This window comes from Pseudophryne corroboree, chromosome 12 (assembly GCF_028390025.1).
Source record: "Pseudophryne corroboree isolate aPseCor3 chromosome 12, aPseCor3.hap2, whole genome shotgun sequence".
In the NCBI taxonomy this organism is placed as follows: Eukaryota; Metazoa; Chordata; class Amphibia; order Anura; family Myobatrachidae; genus Pseudophryne; species Pseudophryne corroboree.
In genome coordinates, this window is record NC_086455.1 from 330,001 (window position 1) to 349,772 (window position 19,772).

The following is a 19,772-nucleotide window of genomic DNA, read 5'->3' on the forward strand; positions in this document are numbered from 1 at the left end:
CTGGCGCAATACCTGTCCCGTTTTTTGTTCAGACGGGACGCCATCATGTCCACCTTTGGTAATTCCCAACGGTTTACAATTATGTGGAAAACTTCCCCATGAAGTTCCCACTCTGCCGGGTGGAGGTCGTGCCTACTGAGGAAGTCTGCTTTCCAGTTTCCATTCCCGGAATGAAACACTGCTGACAGTGCTATCACATGATTTTCCGCCCAGCGAAAAGTCCTTGCAGTTTTTGCCACTGCCCTCCTGCTTCTTGTGCCGCCCTGTCTATTTACGTGGGCGACTGCCGTGATGTTTTATCCCACTGGATCAATACCGGCTGACCTTGAAGCAGAGGTCTTGCTAAGCTTAGAGCATTATAAATTTACCCTTAGCTATATTTATGTGGAGAAAAATCTCCAGACTTGATCACACTCCCTGGAAATTTTTTCCTTGTGTGACTGCTCCCCAGCCTCTCGGGCTGGCCTCCGTGGTCACCAACATCCAAAACTGAATGCCGAATCTGCGGCCCTCTAGAAGATGAGCACTCTGTAACCACCACAGGAGAGACACCCTTGTCCTTGGATATAGGGTTATCCGCTGATGCATCTGAAGATGCGATCCGGACCATTTGTCCAGCAGATCCCACTGAAAAGTTCTTGCATGAAATCTGCCGACTGGAATTGCTTCGAAGGAAGTCACCATTTTTTTACCATGGCCCTTGTGCAATGATGCACTGATTTTAGGAGGTTCCTGACTAGCTCGGATAACTCCCTGGCTTTCTCTTACGGGAGAAACACCTTTTTCTGGACTGTGTCCAGAATCATCCCTAAGCACAGGAGACTTGTTGTCGGGATCAGCTGCGAATTTGGAATCCACCCCTGCTGTTGTAACAGTATCCGAGATAGTGCTACTCCGACCTCCAACTGTTCCCTGGACTTTGCCCTTATCAGGAGATAGTCCAAGTAAGGGATAATTAAGACGCCTTTTCTTCGAAGAAGAACCATCATTTCGGCCATTACCTTGGTAAAGACCCGGGGTGCCGTAGACAATCCAAACGGCAGCGTCTGAAACTGATAGTGACAGTTCTGTACCACGAACCTGAGGTACCCTTAGTGATAAGGGCAAATTTGGGACATGGAGGTAAGCATCCCTGATGTCTCGGGACACCAGATAGTCCCCTTCTTCCCGGTTCGTTATCACTGCTCTGAGTGACTCCATCTTGATTTGAACCTTTGTAAGTGTTCAAATTTTTTTAGATTTAGAATAGGTCTCACCTAGCCTTCTGGCTTCAGTACCACAATATAGTGTGGAATAATACCCCTTTTCTTGTTGTAGGAGGGGTAATTTAATTATCACCTGCTGGGAATACAGCTCGTGAATTTTTTCCCATACTGCCTCCTTGTCGGAGGGAGACCTTGGTAAAGCAGCCTTCAGGAGCCTGCGCAGGGGAAACGTCTCGACATTCCAAACTGTACCCCTGGGATACTACTTGTAGGATCCAGGGGTCCTGTACGGTCTCAGCGTCATGCTGAGAGCTTGTCAGAAGCGGTGGAACGCTTCTGTTCCTGGGAATGGGCTGCCTGCTGCAGTCTTCTTCCCTTTCCTCTATCCCTGGGCAGATATGACTCTTATAGGGACGAAAGGACTGAAGCTAAAAAGACGGTGTCTTTTTCTGCAGAGATGTGACTTAAGGTAAAAACGGTGGATTTTCCAGCAGTTGCCGTGGCCACCAGGTCCGATGGACCGACCCCAAATAACTCCTCTTCCTTTATACGGCAATACACCTTTGTGCCGTTTGGAATCTGCATCACCTGACCACTGTCGTGTCCATAAACATCTTCTGGCAGATATGGACATCGCACTTACTCTTGATGTCAGAGTGCAAATATCCCTCTGTGCATCTCGCATATATACAAATGAATCCTTTAAATGCTCTATAGTCAATAAAATACTGTCCCTGTCAAGGGTATCAATATTTTTAGTCAGGGAATCCGACCAAGCCACCCCAGCTCTGCACATCCAGGCTGAGGCGATCGCTGGTCGCAGTATAACACCAGTATGTGTGTATATACTTTTTATGATATTTTTCCAGCCTCCTGTCAGCTGGCTCCTTGAGGACGGCCCTATCTATAGACGGTACCGCCACTTGTTCTGATAAGCGTGTGAGCGCCTTATCCACCCTAAGGGGTGTTTCCCAACGCGCCCTAACTTCTGGCGGGAAAGGGTATACCGCCCATATTTTCTATCGGGGGGAACCCACGCATCATCACACACTTCATTTAATTTATCTGATTCAGGAAAAACTACGGTAGTTTTTTCACATCCCACATAATACCCTCTTTTGTGGTACTTGTAGTATCAGAAATATGTAACACCTCCTTCATTGCCCTTAACGTGTGGCCCTAATAAGGAATACGTTTGTTTATTCACCGTCGACACTGGATTCAGTGTCCCTGTCTGTGTCTGTGTCGACCGACTAAAGTAAACGGGCGTTTTAAAACCCCTGACGGTGTTTTTGAGACGTCTGGACCGGTACTAATTGTTTGTCGGCCGTCTCATGTCGTCAACTGACCTTGGCGCGTGTTGACATTATCACGTAATTCCCTAAATAAGCCATCCATTCCGGTGTCGACTCCCTAGAGAGTGACATCACCATTACAGGCAATTGCTCCGCCTCCTCACCAACATCGTCCTCATACATGTCGACACACACGTACCGACACACAGCACACACACAGGAAATGCTCTGATAGAGGACAGGACCCACTAGCCCTTTGGAGAGACAGAGGGAGAGTTTGCCAGCACACACCAAAAACGCTATAATTATATAGGGACAACCTTATATAAGTGTTTTCCCTTATAGCATCTTTTTTATATATTTCTAACGCCAAATTAGTGCCCCCCCTCTCTGTTTTAACCCTGTTTCTGTAGTGCAGTGCAGGGGAGAGCCTGGGAGCCTTCCCTCCAGCCTTTCTGTGAGGGAAAATGGCGCTGTGTGCTGAGGAGATAGGCCCCGCCCCTTTTTCGGCGGCCTCGTCTCCCGCTCTTAACGGATTCTGGCAGGGGTTAAATATCTCCATATAGCCCCCGGAGGCTATATGTGAGGTATTTTTAGCCAAAAAAGGTTTTCATTTGCCTCCCAGGGCGCCCCCCTCCCAGCGCCCTGCACCCTCAGTGACTGCCGTGTGAAGTGTGCTGAGAGGAAAATGGCGCACAGCTGCAGTGCTGTGCGCTACCTTAAGAAGACTGAGGAGTCTTCTGCCGCCGATTCTGGACCTCTTCTCGTTTCAGCATCTGCAAGGGGGCCGGCGGCGAGGCTCCGGTGACCATCCAGGCTGTACCTGTGATCGTCCCTCTGGAGCTAATGTCCAGTAGCCAAGAAGCCAATCCATCCTGCACGCAGGTGAGTTCACTTCTTCTCCCCTAAGTCCCTCGTTGCAGTGATCCTGTTGCCAGCAGGACTCACTGTAAAATAAAAAACCTAAGCTAAACTTCTCTAAGCAGCTCTTTAGGAGAGCCACCTAGATTGCACCCTTCTCGGCCGGGCACAAAAATCTAACTGAGGCTTGGAGGAGGGTCATAGGGGGAGGAGCCAGTGCACACCACCTGATCCTAAAGCTTTACTTTTTGTGCCCTGTATCCTGCGGAGCCGCTATTCCCCATGGTCCTTTCAGGAACCCCAGCATCCACTAGGACGATAGAGAAATAGAGGGGTATATAATATATAGGGGTGTATATAACATATAGAGGGGTATATAATATATAGGGGTGTATATAACATATGTAGAGGGGTATATAATATATAGGGGGAGGGTGTATATAACATATATAGAGGTGTGTATATAATATACATAGAGGGGTATATAATATATAGGGGAGGGTGTATATAACATATATAAATATATAGGGGAGGGGTGTATATAATATATATATATAATGGGGTGTATATAACATATAGAGGGGTATATAATATATAGAGGAGGGTGTATATAATATATATAGGGGTGTATATAACATATAGAGGGGAGGGTGTGTATGTATGTATGTATATATATATATATATATATATATATATACATACACACATACACACACCCTCTCCTATATATATTATATACCCCTCTATATGTTATATACACCCCTATATATTATATATACACCCTCCTCTATATATTATATACCCCTCTATATGTTATATACACCCCATTATATATATATATATATATATATATTATATACACCCCTCCCCTATATATTATATACACCCCTCCCCTATATATTACATACCCCTTTATATATGTTATATACACCCTCCCCTATATATTATATACCCCTCTATGTATATTATATGCACCCCTCTATATATGTTATATACACCCTCCCCTATATATTATATACCCCTCTATATGTTATATACACCCATATAATATACACCCCTATATATATTATATACACCCTCCCCCTATATATTATATACCCCTCTACATATGTTATATACATCCTCCCCCATATATTATATACCCCCTATATAGGTTATATACACCCCTATATATTATATACAGCCTCCCCTATATATTATATACCCCTCTATATGTTATATACACCCCTATATATATACACCCCTCTATATATGTTATATACACCCCTATATATATTATATACACCCTCCCCTATTATATACCCCTCTCTATATATATTATATACCCCTCTATATGTTATATACACCCCTATATATATTACACACACACACACCCTCCCCTGTATATTATATACCCCTCTATATGTTATATACACCCCTCTATATATATTATATACATCCTCCCCTATATATTATATACCCCTCTATATATGTTATATACACCCCTATATATATTACACACACACACACACACACACACACACACACACACCCTCCCCTATATATTCTATACAACTCTATATGTTATATACAACCCTATATATATTATATACCCCTCTATGTTATATACACCCCTATATATATTATATACACCCTCCCTATATATTATATACCCCTCTATATATGTTATATACACCCCTATATAAATATATTATATACACCCACCCCATATGTTATATACACACCCATATATATATATATAATTTTTTTATTATTATTTTTATTTTTATTATTATTATTATTATTATTATTATTATTATTATTATTATATACACCCTCCCCTATATATTATATACACCCCTCTATATATGTTATATACACCCCTATATATATTATATACACCCCCTCCCCTATACATTATATACCTATATATATATTATATACACCCTCCCCTATATATTATATACCCCTCTATATATGTTATATACACCCTCCCCCATATATTATATGCCCCTCTATATGTTATATACACCCCCTATATATATTATATACCCCTCCTCTAAATATTATATGCTCATATCTTATATTCCACCCCCTATAATATACACTCCCTATATGTTATATATACACCCCTATATCATATATTCCACACACAACCATATTTTATATACATCCATGTTATATACACCCCTATCTTATATTCCACCCCCTATATTTAATATACACTCCATGTTATATATACACCCCTATATCATATTCCACCCCCCCATATTTTATATACACCCATGTTATATACGCCCCTCTCTTATACTCACCCGCTATGTGTTATATAGGGATGTAGTGATGTGAATCAGAGGGCCTATTCCCACTAGTGGGTGTCCACAACACGCATAGAGAGGGAGTGTGGGACTTTGCTTGTGCTCGCCGGGCATCTCGGCACGCTATACACACCTGTTATCTTATATCCACCTCCATGTGTTATATACCCCCCTGTGACAGGGCTGCTACATCACAATATGTAAAGAAATGGTTTTATTTCCCCAGGTAGAGCAATAGCAGCGTCCTATATCATCTTCTGTCTGCACAGACCAGGGGGAGGACTGCTGATCCTTATGGTGCACACACACGCTGCGATATATCGGCTGGAAGCTGCCCGGAGGCGCGAGCCTCTGATCTATCCAATATGGACGCTGCTGCACAGTCTATTTATTCTTACATTGCTGATCCCGCGGGAACACGCATCGCCATCACTAGAGCATACACACGCGATTTGCACTTACTTTTCTTAGGACAAATTGCATCCTGTGTACGGGGCTTTAGAATAAAAGGTGGAGAAATTGATCTTCTATCCAGACCCCAGAATTGGTTGGAGAAAGGTATGTTCAGGGAACAGATAGATAAGGATCTTTATTATGTACCAATCAGAAATGTTTGGTGGGGGTATAGAAAACGCCATTATTCATCCTTAAACAACCTGGTCACTTAAGGGGGGTACACACGGGGAGACGTGTGCTGGGTGATCTGTTGGAGAACGCTCAGCACAAAGTGTGATGTTTGATGAGCAGGGGGGGGCTGCGCTCACTTCACCCAGCGATAAAGTCTAGAAGTGGCGATAGCGACGCACAGGGCCACGCATTGCTATCACTGTGGGGAATACACACGGAGATATCTGTACTTCATTTCTAAGCAGTCTCGTCAGATTATATACAGATGTCCGTGTGTACCCTCCCTTTAGGCAAAAGATAATAAAGTGCAATGTTGTGTCCCATCTAGCTCCCACTCCCTGATCTATTACAAGACAGCTACACGGAGAAAGCACGTGATCCCGGACTTGTCCAGTATGGAGCTGGTTAAAAAAAAAAAGCCACGAAGGTGGGAGGGAGAAGGACAGCTATGCACATGTAAAGTCACTTCTCCCTCAAGGGTCAGTGTTCATTTCTTGTGGACTCAGTCTGTCCATATTTGTAATCATCTTTTTATTATAATCAAACCTTGGATTATTTTGTTCAAATTAAAAGATAATTAATTCTAACATACTGTCTGTGTCTCTTGGTGAATCTACGAGCCTGTGCTGCCAAAGCTACTAATTAAGTGCGAGTGAGATGCAGATAGCTGCAGAGGACTGTCAGGTGTCCACGCATTAATGTTTTGGGGTTCCTCTGCTGGTGGCAGTTACTGGGTTTCCATTAACCACACATGCTGAGGTACCCATAAGTCACTAGGGGCAATTCTCAAATTGAGATATCTGGGAAATCATCCAGCCATTTGCGACACCTCTTATACCTTATATTTTGCCCTCCATATCTTATACTCCCCCCCCCCCCCCCCCCCCCCCCCCACCCCAAAAAATGTAATAAATATGTCATATACACCCTGAAACCAGATGAGTCTCTGCTGCATGTGAAAAACGATCAGAGTCGGTTTGGCACAATATTCCCCCTTACAGTACCAGCCCTGTTACTAACTCCACCCACAGCGCAGTAGGCAGGTATTTTGCTGCTGCTGCTACCACCACCAGTATCCTACCAATAGTACTTGGAACCGCCTTTCTGCAAAGCCTCTTACCACTGGCACCTGTATACCGCTTACTGCTGTGTATGCGTAGACACGCTGCCGCTACGCCTCCTGGTTGGCGTCGGCTGGATCACCACTGGTCACTGAACACACCCCTGCATTGGAAGCTAGCAGAGGGCAGAGCTTGGAGAAGCTGGGCTCATTCCAGGGCAGCGGGAAAACAAAAAGGAATGTTGCACAATTCTGTTGGTTGCAGGATATGGATGCAGTTGTCTTAAAGGAAGATGTTTATTGCTCAGTCTCTAACAGACCCTTTCCCTTGTGAGAGGAGGATACAGCAAACAAGATGTTAGAGCAGTGCCACACTGCAAGGGGTCACAGAAGATGTGCACATATTCCACACACAGCACCACAGGGGTAGTTCCAACCTGTGTTCTCTTTAACCAATCAGGCTGTATCACAAAAAATAAATAAATGTAAAGTAACACATGTTTCCCAGATCACCCAGCAGGTGTACTCATTCCTCACTGACATTTCCCAGGTCACCCAGCAGGAGCACAGGTGTACTCATTCCTCACCAACACATTCCCCAGGTCACCCGGCAGGAGCACAGGTGTACTCATTCCTCACTGACACATCTCCCAGGTCACCCAGCAGGAGCACAGGTGCACTCATTACTCACTGACACATTCCCCAGGTCACCCGGCAGGAGCACAGGTGTACTCATTACTGACACTTCCCAGGTCACCCGGCAGGAGCACAGGTGTGCAGGGCTCGGGTAGGCGCAGTCCAGTGCAGAGCATCAGAAATGAAATATGTATGTGTGGCTTTCAATGTATTTGAAGATACAATGCACTTACTTCTTATTCCTGATGATCTAGGGGGAATCCAGAGCTCTCTGTGGATTGAGGGACCCCCAGCCTCCTCCCAGGCAAGCTGCCTCAACTACGACAGTAGCATGGGAAGGCAGAGGAAAAGCCGGCCATCTATATGGTTTCAGGGAGCCCCAAAGGACTCCCACTTGGTGGGCAGGAGACACTGCCTGGGGACCCTGGAGCTTGGATTCAGGCTAGAGGTGGCAGGCTTGGTTCTTTAGCAGATTCTTGGAAGTAGTTTGAGGGAATTTTTCCCCTCACCCCAGACTGGCACCAGGGTATGACTGACACTGCGGGTGGGCCTGGCACAGGGGAGAGAACTCCTCGCTGTCCAATGTGAAATGTGTACATACATGAGGCACGCACGGCACATGCCCTACCCCCGGGGGCGGAACTGACCCCATGAGGTATTGTGTGCTGGATAAAAAATAAGAATTTACTCACCGGTAATTCTATTTCTCGTAGTCCGTAGTGGATGCTGGGAACTCCGTAAGGACCATGGGGAATAGCGGGCTCCGAAGGAGGCTGGGCACTCTAGAAAGATCTTAGACTACCTGGTGTGCACTGGCTCCTCCCACTATGACCCTCCTCCAAGCCTCAGTTAGGTACTGTGCCCGGACGAGCGTACACAATAAGGAAGGATTTTGAATCCCGGGTAAGACTCATACCAGCCACACCAATCACACCATACAACTCGTGATATGAAACACAGTTAACAGCATGAAACAATAGAGCCTCTCAACAGATGGCTCAACAATAACCCGATTTAGTTAACCATAACTATGTACAAGTATTGCAGATAAACCGCACTTGGGATGGGCGCCCAGCATCCACTACGGACTACGAGAAATAGAATTACCGGTGAGTAAATTCTTATTTTCTCTAACGTCCTAGTGGATGCTGGGAACTCCGTAAGGACCATGGGGATTATACCAAAGCTCCCAAACGGGCGGGAGAGTGCGGATGACTCTGCAGCACCGAATGAGAGAACTCCAGGTCCTCCTCAGCCAGGGTATCAAATTTGTAGAATTTTTGCCCCTGACCAAGTAGCTGCTCGGCAAAATTGTAAAGCCGAGACCTCTCGGGCAGCCGCCCAAGATGAGCCCACCTTCCTTGTGGAATGGGCATTGACAGATTTTGGCTGTGGCAGGCCTGCCACAGTATGTGCAAGCTGAATTGTACTACAAATCCAACGAGCAATAGTCTGCTTAGAAGCAGGAGCACCCAGCTTGTTAGGTGCATATAGGATAAACAGCGAGTCAGATTTTCTGACTCTAGCCGTTCTGGAAACATATTTTCAGTGCCCTGACAACGTCTAGCAACTTGGAGTCCTCCAAGTCCCTAGTAGCCTAGGCACCACAATAGGCTGGTTCAGGTGAAACGCTGACACCACCTTTGGGAGAAACTGGGGACGAGTCCTCAATTCTGCCCTATCCATATGGAAAATCAAATAAGGGCTTTTACAAGACAAAGCCGCCAACTTTGATACTCGCCTGGCAGAAGCCAAGGCCAATAACATAACCACCTTCCACGTGAGATATTTCAGATCCACGGTTTTTAGTGGTTCAAACCAATGTGATTTTAAGAAACTCAACACCACGTTGAGATCCCAAGGTGCCACAAACGGGGGCTGACTCTGCAGCACTCCTTTTTATAAATGTCTGAACTTCAGGTACTGAAGCTAGTTCTTTTTGAAAGAAAATCGACAGAGCCGAGATCTGTACCTTAATGGAACCCAATTTAAGGCCCATAGTCACTCCTGCTTGCAGGAAATGCAGAAATCGACCTAGTTGAAATTCCTCTGTTGGGGCCCTTTCGGCCTCACACCATGCAACATATTTTCGCCATATGCGGTGATAATGAGTTGCTGTAACCTCTTTCCTGGCTTTAGTAAGCGTAGGAATGACTTCCTCCGGAATGCCCTTTTCCTTCAGGATCCAGCGTTCAACCGTCATGCCGACAAACGCAGCCGCGGTAAGTCTTGGAACAGACAGGGCCCCTGCTGCCGCAGGTCCTGTCTGAGTGGCAGAGGCCATGGGTCCTCTGATATAAATTCTTGAAGTTCTGGGTACCAAGCTCTTCTTGGCCATCCACGAGTATCGTTCTTACTCCTCGCCTTCTTATTATTCTCAGTACCTTTGGTATGAGAGGCAGAGGGGAGAACACATAAACCGACTGGTACACCCACGGTGTTACCAGAGCGTCCATAGCTATCGCCTGAGGGTCCCTTGACCCGGTGCAATATCTTTTATAGCTTTTTGTTGAGGCGGGACGCCATCATGTCCACCTGTGGCCTTTCCCAATGGTGTACAATCCTATTGGAAGACTTCTGGAGGAAGTCCCCATTCTCCCGGGTGGAGGTCGTGTCTGTTGAGAAGATCTGCTTCCCAGTTGTCCACTCCGGGAATGAACACTGCTGACAGTGCTAACACATGATTTTCCGCCTATCGGAGAATCCTTGTGGCTTCTGCCATCGCCATCCTGCTTCTTGTGCCGCCCTGTTGGTTTACATGGGCGACTGCCGTGATGTTGTCTGATTGGATCAGTACCGGCTGGTTTTGAAGCAGAGGCCTTGCCGGCCTCAGGGCATTGTAAATGGCCCTCAGGTCCAGAATATTTATGTGTAGGGAAATAACCTGACTTGACCAAAGTCCCTGGAAATTTCTTCCCTGTGTGACTGCCTTCCAGCCTCAAAGGCTGGAATCCATGGTCACTAGGACCTAGTCCTGTATGCCGAACCTGCGGCCCTCTTGAAGATGGGCACTCTGCAGCCACCACAGTAGAGATACCCTGGTCCTTGGAGACAGGGTTATCAGCCTATGCATCGGAAGATGCGATCCGGACCACTTGTCCAACAGGTCCCTCTGAAAAGTTCTTGTATGGAACCTGCCTAATGGGATTGCTTCGTAGGAAGCTACCATTTTTCCCAGGACTCGTGTGCAATGATGCACCGCTACCTATTTTGGCTTCAGGAGGTCTCTGACTAGAGATGACAACTCCTTGGCTTTCTCCTCCGGGAGAAACACTATTTCTGGTTTATGTCCAGAACCATCCCCAGGAACAGTAGACGTGTCATAGGAACCAGCTGTGACTTTGGACTGTTTAGAATCCAACCATGCTGTTGTAGCACTTTCCAAAATAGTGCTACCCCGACTACCAACTGCTCCTTGGACCTCGCCCTTATAACGAGATTGTCCAAGTACGGGATAATTACAACTCCCTTTTTTTGAAGGAGTATCAACATTTCGGCCATTACCTTGATAAAACACCCTCGGTGCCATGTACAGTCCAAACGGCAGTGTCTGGACTTGGTAATGGTAATCCTGTACCACAAATCTGAGGTACTCCTGGCGAGGATGGTAAATGGGGACATGCAGGTAAGCATCCTTGATGTCCCAGGATACCATGTAATCCCCCTCGTCCAGGCTTGGAATAACCGCCCTGAGCGATTCCATCTTGAACTTGAATTTTTGTGTTCAAGGATTTTAAATATAAAATGGGTCACACCGAACCATGCGGTTTCGGTACCCCAACCCGTGTGGATTAGTAACCCCGTCCTTGTTGAAGTAGGGGCACCTTGAGTATTACCTGCTGGGAATACCGCTTATTAATTGCCTCTAGCACAGCCTCCCTGCCTGAGGGAGTTGTCAGCAAGGCATATTTTAGGAAACGGCTGGGGGGAGACATCTCGAATTCCAGCTTGTACCCCTGAAATACTACTTGAAAGAAACAGGGATCCACCTGTGAGCGAGCCCACTAATTGCTGAAATTTTTGAGACGGCCCCCCACCGTACCTGGCTACACCTGTGGAGCACCCGCGTCATGGTGTGGCCTCACAGGAGGCGGGGGAAGAATCTTGATTCTGGGAACAGGCTGACTGGTGCAGCTTTTTTCCCTCTACCCTTGTCTCTGTACAGAAAGGAAGCGCCATTTGACCCGCTTGCTTTTCTGAAGCCGAAAGGACTGTACCTTTGTCTGTGAGGAAACCTGAGGTAAAATTATTTCTTCCCAGCAGTTGCTGTGGATACGAGGTCCCAGAGACCATCCCCAAATAATTCCTCACCCTTATAAGGCTCTCTATGCGCTTTTTAAGTCAGCATCACCTGTCCAGTGACAGGTCTCTAATATCCTCCTGACAGAATGGACATTACATTTATTTTGGATGCCAGTCGGCAAAATATCCCTCTGTGCATCCCCCATATATAAGACGACGTCTTTAATATGTTTTTATGTTTGCCAACTAGTATCCCTGTTTGACAGGGTCACCGACCACGCTGCAGCAGCACTATCTGCAGGTCTCAGTCTAGTACCTGAGTGTGTAAATACAGACTTCAGGATATCCTCCTGTTTTTTATCAACAGGTACCTATTAAAGTGGCCGTATCCTAAGACGGCAGTGCCACCTTTTTTGACAAACGTGTGAGCGCCTTATCCACCCTAGGGGATATCTCCCAGCGTAACTTATCCACCTGGCGGGAAAGGGTACGCCATCAGTAACTTTTTATAAATTACCAGTTTCTTAACGGGGGAACCCACGCTTTTCACACACTTCATTCATTCATCTGATGGGGGAACAAAACACTGACTGTTTTTTCTCCCCAAACCTAAAACCCATTTATAGAGGTGCTTGGGTTAAAGTCAGAAATGTATAACACATTTTTTATTGCCGGGATCACGTCACGGATGTTCCTAGTGGATTGTGTATATGTCTCCACCTTGTCGACACTGGAGTCAGACTCCGTGTCGACATCTGTGTCTGCCATCTGAGAGAGCGGGCGTCTTTGAGCCCCTGATGGCCTTTGAGACGCCTGGGCAAGCGCGGGCTGCGAAGCCGGCTGTCCCACAGCTGTTACGTCATCCACCCTTTTATGTAAGGAGTTGACACTGTCGGTTAATACCTTTCACCTATCCATCCACTCTGGTGTCGGCCCCACAGGGGGCGACATCACATATATCGGCCTCTGTTCTGTCACCATATAAGCCTCCTCATTCAACATGTCAACACAGCCGTACCGACACACCGCAGACACACAAGGAATGCTCTAAACGAGGACAGGACCCACAAAAGCCCTTTGGGGGGACAGAGTAAGAGTATGCCAGCACACACCAGAGCGCTATATATATATATATATATATATATATATATATATACACACACACACACACAGGGACTAACTGAGTTATGTCCCTAATAGCTTTTATATAATATACTGTATACAGTGCCAATTTTAATGCCCCCCCTCTCTTTTCCCTCTTACTGTACTGTAGAATTGCAGGGAAGAGCCAGGGAGCTTCCCTCCAGCCGAGCTGTGAGGGAAAAATGGCGCCAGTGTGCTTGAGGGAGATAGCTCCGCCCCTTTTTCGCAGCCTATTCTCCCGTTTTTTATGGAATTCTGGCAGGGGTATTTACCTCATATATAGCCCCTGGGGCCATATATTGAGGTATTTTAGCCAGCCAAGGTGTTTTTATTGCTGCCTCAGGGCGCCCCCCCCAGCGCCCTGCACCCTCAGTGACCGGAGTGTGAAGTGTGTGAGAGGAGCAATGGCGCACAGCTGCAGTGCTGTGCGCTACCTTGGTGAAGACAGTCTTCATGCCGCCGATTTTCCGGACCATCTTCTTGCTTCTGGCTCTGTAAGGGGGACGGCGGCGCGGCTCCGGGACCGAACATCAAGGCTGGGCCTGCGGTCGATCCCTCTGGAGCTAATGGTGTCCAGTAGCCTAAGAAGCCCAATCCAGCTGCAAGCAGGCGAGTTCGCTTCTTCTCCCCTTAGTCCCTCGCTGCAGTGAGCCTGTTGCCAGCAGGTCTCACTGAAAATAACAAATTCTAAGACTATAACTTTCTAAGAGCTCAGGAGAGCCCCTAGTGTGCATCCAACCTCGGCCGGGCACGAAATCTAACTGAGGCTTGGAGGAGGGTCATAGTGGGAGGAGCCAGTGCACACCAGGTAGTCTAAGATCTTTCTAGAGTGCCCAGCCTCCTTCGGAGCCCGCTATTCCCCATGGTCCTTACGGAGTTCCCAGCATCCACTAGGACGTTAGAGAAAGGAGGCCTGTGTGCCTCGGAGATACCTCCTGTGACAGGAAGAAGTGATGTCCTGCTGATGAACGTCTGTATGCTGTACCCTCTAAGCCAGGACTTTCCAGCCTCGCTACCCGGGCACAGGAACAGGTGTTAGTGATATCTAGGCCTCAGCACAGGTGGTTACATCAAAATAACTCAGGTACTAATTAAGACACCTGTGCTCAAGCATGGACATCACCAACACCTGGCCTGTTAATGTGCCCCGAGGACCGGGGGTTGGAGATGCCTGATCTACACTTGTAAAGATGAAGTCTTTTTTAGAACTATTTGAGCAATAAACATCTTACCTTCATGACGCCTGACTTCCATCTTGTAACACACGCAGTCCCGTACTCCAGTTGTTCTGGGTTCAGTCCAGCACCTCCAAGCTCCACCCTCTGCACGCTTCCATGCATGGCCTGGTCCGTGTGGGGAATTAACCGACACCAATTAGGAGGCGTGGCAGCAAAGTACCCGCGCAGTGGGTGGAGTCGGTAACAGGCGGTTACTGATGGTAAGAGGGAACACCCAATTGGCCCATGTCCTGGGAGACCCAAAGAAATACGTGATCCCTTAGCGCAGGCAACGAGGCGCATCCGGTCAGAGTCCCATCAGTAGAGAAAGGCTGTATAACTAACATCATTATTACCACTGCCGTTACCCCTCCCCATAGGAGATACAGCGATCGCACCATTACCCCCTCCCCATAGAAGATACAGCGATAGCACCATTACCCCTCCCCATAGAAGATACAGCGATAGCACCATTACCCCTCCCCATAGAAGATACAGCGATAGCACCATTACCCCTCCCCATAGGAGATACAGCGATAGCACCATTACCCCTCTCCATAGGAGATACAGCGATAGCACCATTACCCCTCCCCATAGGAGATACAGCGATCGCACCATTACCCCTCCCCATAGCTTATACAGTGATAGCACCATTACCCCTCCCCATAGCTTATACAGTGATAGCACCATTACCCCTCCCCATAGCTTATACAGTGATAGCACCATTACCCCTCTCCATAGGAGATACAGCGATCGCACCATTACCCCTCCCCATAGGAGATACAGCGATAGCACCATTACCCCTCCCCATAGGAGATACAGCGATAGCACCATTACCCCTCTCCATAGGAGATACAGCGATCGCACCATTACCCCCTCCCCATAGCACATACAGCGATAGCACCATTACCCCTCCCCAAAGCTTATACAGTGATAGCACCTTTACCCCTACCCATAGGAGATACAGCGATAGCACCATTACCCCTCCCCAAAGCTTATACAGTGATAGCACCATTACCCCTCCCCATAGGAGATACAGCGATAGCACCATTACCCCTCCCCATAGGAGATACAGCGATAGCACCATTACCCCCTCCCCATAAGAGATACAGCGATAGCACCATTACCCCTCTCCATAGGAGATACAGCGATAGCACCATTACCCCTCCCCAAAGCTTATACAGTGATAGCACCATTACCCCTACCCACAGGAGATACAGCGATAGCACCATTACCCCTCTCCATAGCTTATACAGTGATAGCACCATTACCCCTCCCCATAGCTTATACAGCGATAGCACCATTACCCCTCCCCATAGCTTATACAGTGATAGCACAATTACCCCTCCCCATAGGAGATACAGCGATAGCACCATTACCCCTCCCCATAGCTTATACAGTGATAGCACCATTACCCCTCCCCATAGCTTATACAGCGATAGCACCATTACCCCCTCCCCATAAGAGATACAGCGATAGCACCATTACCCCTCTCCATAGGAGATACAGCGATAGCACCATTACCCCTCCCTAAAGCTTATACAGTGATAGCACCATTACCCCTCCCCATAGCTTATACAGCGATAGCACCATTACCCCTCCCCATAGCTTATACAGTGATAGCACCATTACCCCTCCCCAAAGCTTATACAGTGATAGCACCATTACCCCTCCCCATAGCTTATACAGCGATAGCACCATTACCCCTCCCCATAGCTTATACAGTGATAGCACCATTACCCCCTCCCCATAGAAGATACAGCGATAGCACCATTACCCCCTCCCCATAAGAGATACAGCGATAGCACCATTACCCCTCTCCATAGGAGATACAGCGATAGCACCATTACCCCTCCCCAAAGCTTATACAGTGATAGCACCATTACCCCTCCCCATAGCTTATACAGCGATAGCACCATTACCCCTCCCCATAGCTTATACAGCGATAGCACCATTACCCCTACCCACAGGAGATACAGCGATCGCACCATTACCCCTCCCTATAGCACATACAGTGATCGCACCATTACCCCTACCCATAGGAGATACAGCGATAGCACCATTACCCCCTCCCCATAGGAGATACAGCGATCGCACCATTACCCCTCCCCATAGGAGATACAGCGATAGCACCATTACCCCTACCCATAGGAGATACAGCGATCGCACCATTACCCCTCTCCATAGCTTATACAGTGATAGCACCATTACCCCTACCCATAGGAGATACAGCGATAGCACCATTACCCCTACCCATAGGAGATACAGCGATAGCACCATTACCCCTACCCATAGGAGATACAGCGATCGCACCATTACCCCTCTCCATAGCTTATACAGTGATAGCACCATTACCCCTACCCATAGGAGATACAGCGATAGCACCATTACCCCTACCCATAGGAGATACAGCGATCGCACCATTACCCCTCTCCATAGCTTATACAGTGATAGCACCATTACCCCTCCCCATAGCTTATACAGCGATAGCACCATTACCCCTCCCCATAGGAGATACAGCGATAGCACCATTACCCCCTCCCCATAGGAGATACAGCGATAGCACCATTACCCCTCTCCATAGCTTATACAGCGATAGCACCATTACCCCTCCCCATAGCTTATACAGCGATAGCACCATTACCCCTCCCCATAGCTTATACAGCGATAGCACCATTACCCCTCCCCATAGCTTATACAGCGATAGCACCATTAACCCTCCCGATAGCTTATACAGCGATAGCACCATTACCCCTCCCCATAGCTTATACAGCGATAGCACCATTACCCCTCCCCATAGCTTATACAGCGATAGCACCATTACCCCTCCCCATAGCTTATACAGCGATAGCACCATTACCCCTCCCCATAGCTTATACAGCGATAGCACCATTACCCCTCCCCATAGCTTATACAGCGATAGCACCATTACCCCTCCCCATAGCTTATACAGTGATAGCACCATTACCCCTCCCCATAGCTTATACAGTGATAGCACCTTTACCCCTACCCATAGGAGATACAGCGATAGCACCATTACCCCTCTCCATAGCTTATACAGCGATAGCACCATTACCCCTCCCCATAGCTTATACAGCGATAGCACCATTACCCCTCCCCATAGCTTATACAGCGATAGCACCATTACCCCTCCCCATAGCTTATACAGCGATAGCACCATTACCCCTCCCCATAGCTTATACAGCGATAGCACCATTACCCCTCCCCATAGCTTATACAGCGATAGCACCATTACCCCTCCCCATAGCTTATACAGTGATAGCACCATTACCCCTCCCCATAGCTTATACAGTGATAGCACCTTTACCCCTACCCATAGGAGATACAGCGATAGCACCATTACCCCTCCCTATAGCACATACAGTGATCGCACCATTACCCCTACCCATAGGAGATACAGCGATAGCACCATTACCCCTACCCATAGGAGATACAGCGATAGCACCATTACCCCTCTCCATAGCTTATACAGCGATAGCACCATTACCCCTCCCCATAGCTTATACAGCGATAGCACCATTACCCCTCCCCATAGCTTATACAGCGATAGCACCATTACCCCTCCCCATAGCTTATACAGCGATAGCACCATTACCCCTCCCCATAGCTTATACAGTGATAGCACCATTACCCCTCCCCATAGCTTATACAGTGATAGCACCTTTACCCCTACCCATAGGAGATACAGCGATAGCACCATTACCCCTCTCCATAGCTTATACAGTGATCGCACCATTACCCCTACCCATAGGAGATACAGCGATAGCACCATTACCCCTACCCATAGGAGATACAGCGATAGCACCATTACCCCTCTCCATAGCTTATACAGCGATAGCACCATTACCCCTCCCCATAGCTTATACAGCGATAGCACCATTACCCCTCCCCATAGCTTATACAGCGATAGCACCATTACCCCTCCCCATAGCTTATACAGCGATAGCACCATTACCCCTCCCCATAGCTTATACAGTGATAGCACCATTACCCCTCCCCATAGCTTATACAGTGATAGCACCTTTACCCCTACCCATAGGAGATACAGCGATAGCACCATTACCCCTCTCCATAGCTTATACAGTGATAGCACCATTACCCCTCCCCATAACTTATACAGTGACAGCACCATTACCCCTCCCCATAGTGCACATAGTGATAGAACCCTCACCTCTTCGATACCAGTTCCCTCGGCTGCCGGCTCACAGCTCACTTAATACATGAAGCGGTAGCCTTTAAAGCCGGCTTGTCAGCGCACTGCATGCCGGGATATGTAGTTCTTCAGGACCCTGCTGAGGCCTCAAAAACAGCGCGAGAACTACAAATCCCTCAAGGCTGTGCGAGCCAAGAGCGGACTGTGCGGGGGGCGGAGACAGTGGTGGCGTTCTATTTTACGTCACTACATGATGACTGGCTCCATGTATCGTATGAGGATGGGCCCCAGCTACAGGAGCCAATCATCGTCACTGGCGCTGTCCTAATCCCACCCATTAGTTCCGCCCATTGCAAAGTTCCACCCTTTCACTGCTGGACAAGAACAGAAGACTGGAGAGTGTGGAGACTGTATACAATGTAATGTGCTTATGCTGCTGCTACTAGTGATGGGGTCAGGAGCCAACATGCTGATAATGTGTGACACCCCCTCATATATACACTATATAATATCACCCATCACATGTATACTGTATACTATCCCCCCTCACATGTATACTGTATAATATCCCCCCTCACATGTATACTGTATAATATCCCCCTCACATGTATACTGTATAATATCCCCCCTCACATGTATACTGTATAATATCCCCCTCACATGTATACTGTATACTATCCCCCTCACATGTATACTGTATAATATCCCCCCTCACATGTATACTGTATAATATCCCCCCTCACATGTATACTGTATAATATCCCCCTCACATGTATACTGTATAATATCCCCCCTCACATGTATACTGTATAATATCCCCCCTCACATGTATACTGTATAATATCCCCCCTCACATGTATACTGTATAATATCCCCCCTCACATGTATACTGTATAATATCCCCCCTCACATGTATACTGTGTAATATCCCCCCTCACATGTATACTGTGTAATATCCCCCCTCACATGTATACTGTATAATATCCCCCTCACATGTATACTGTATACTATCCCC

At 47.3% G+C, this 19,772-nt stretch overlaps 1 protein-coding gene across 2 annotated transcripts in view; it reads right to left on the reverse strand.

The window, feature by feature from the left end:
• The window catches only part of LOC134980015 (farnesyl pyrophosphate synthase-like), a 32,904-nt gene extending 13,979 nt beyond the window's left edge, over positions 1-18,925 (reverse strand). The window contains exon 1 of one of the 2 annotated variants that reach the window (XM_063946611.1): positions 18,776-18,925. Coding sequence is in view for 1 of the 2 variants with exons in the window: in XM_063946610.1 (XP_063802680.1) it covers positions 14,599-14,706 (108 nt within the window). In the remaining variant the exon portion in view is untranslated. Of the gene's footprint in view, positions 1-14,598; positions 14,710-18,775 lie in introns of those variants that run through there. The other variant, XM_063946610.1, reaches the window with a different exon arrangement.
• Positions 18,926-19,772: the final 847 nt, after the last annotated feature.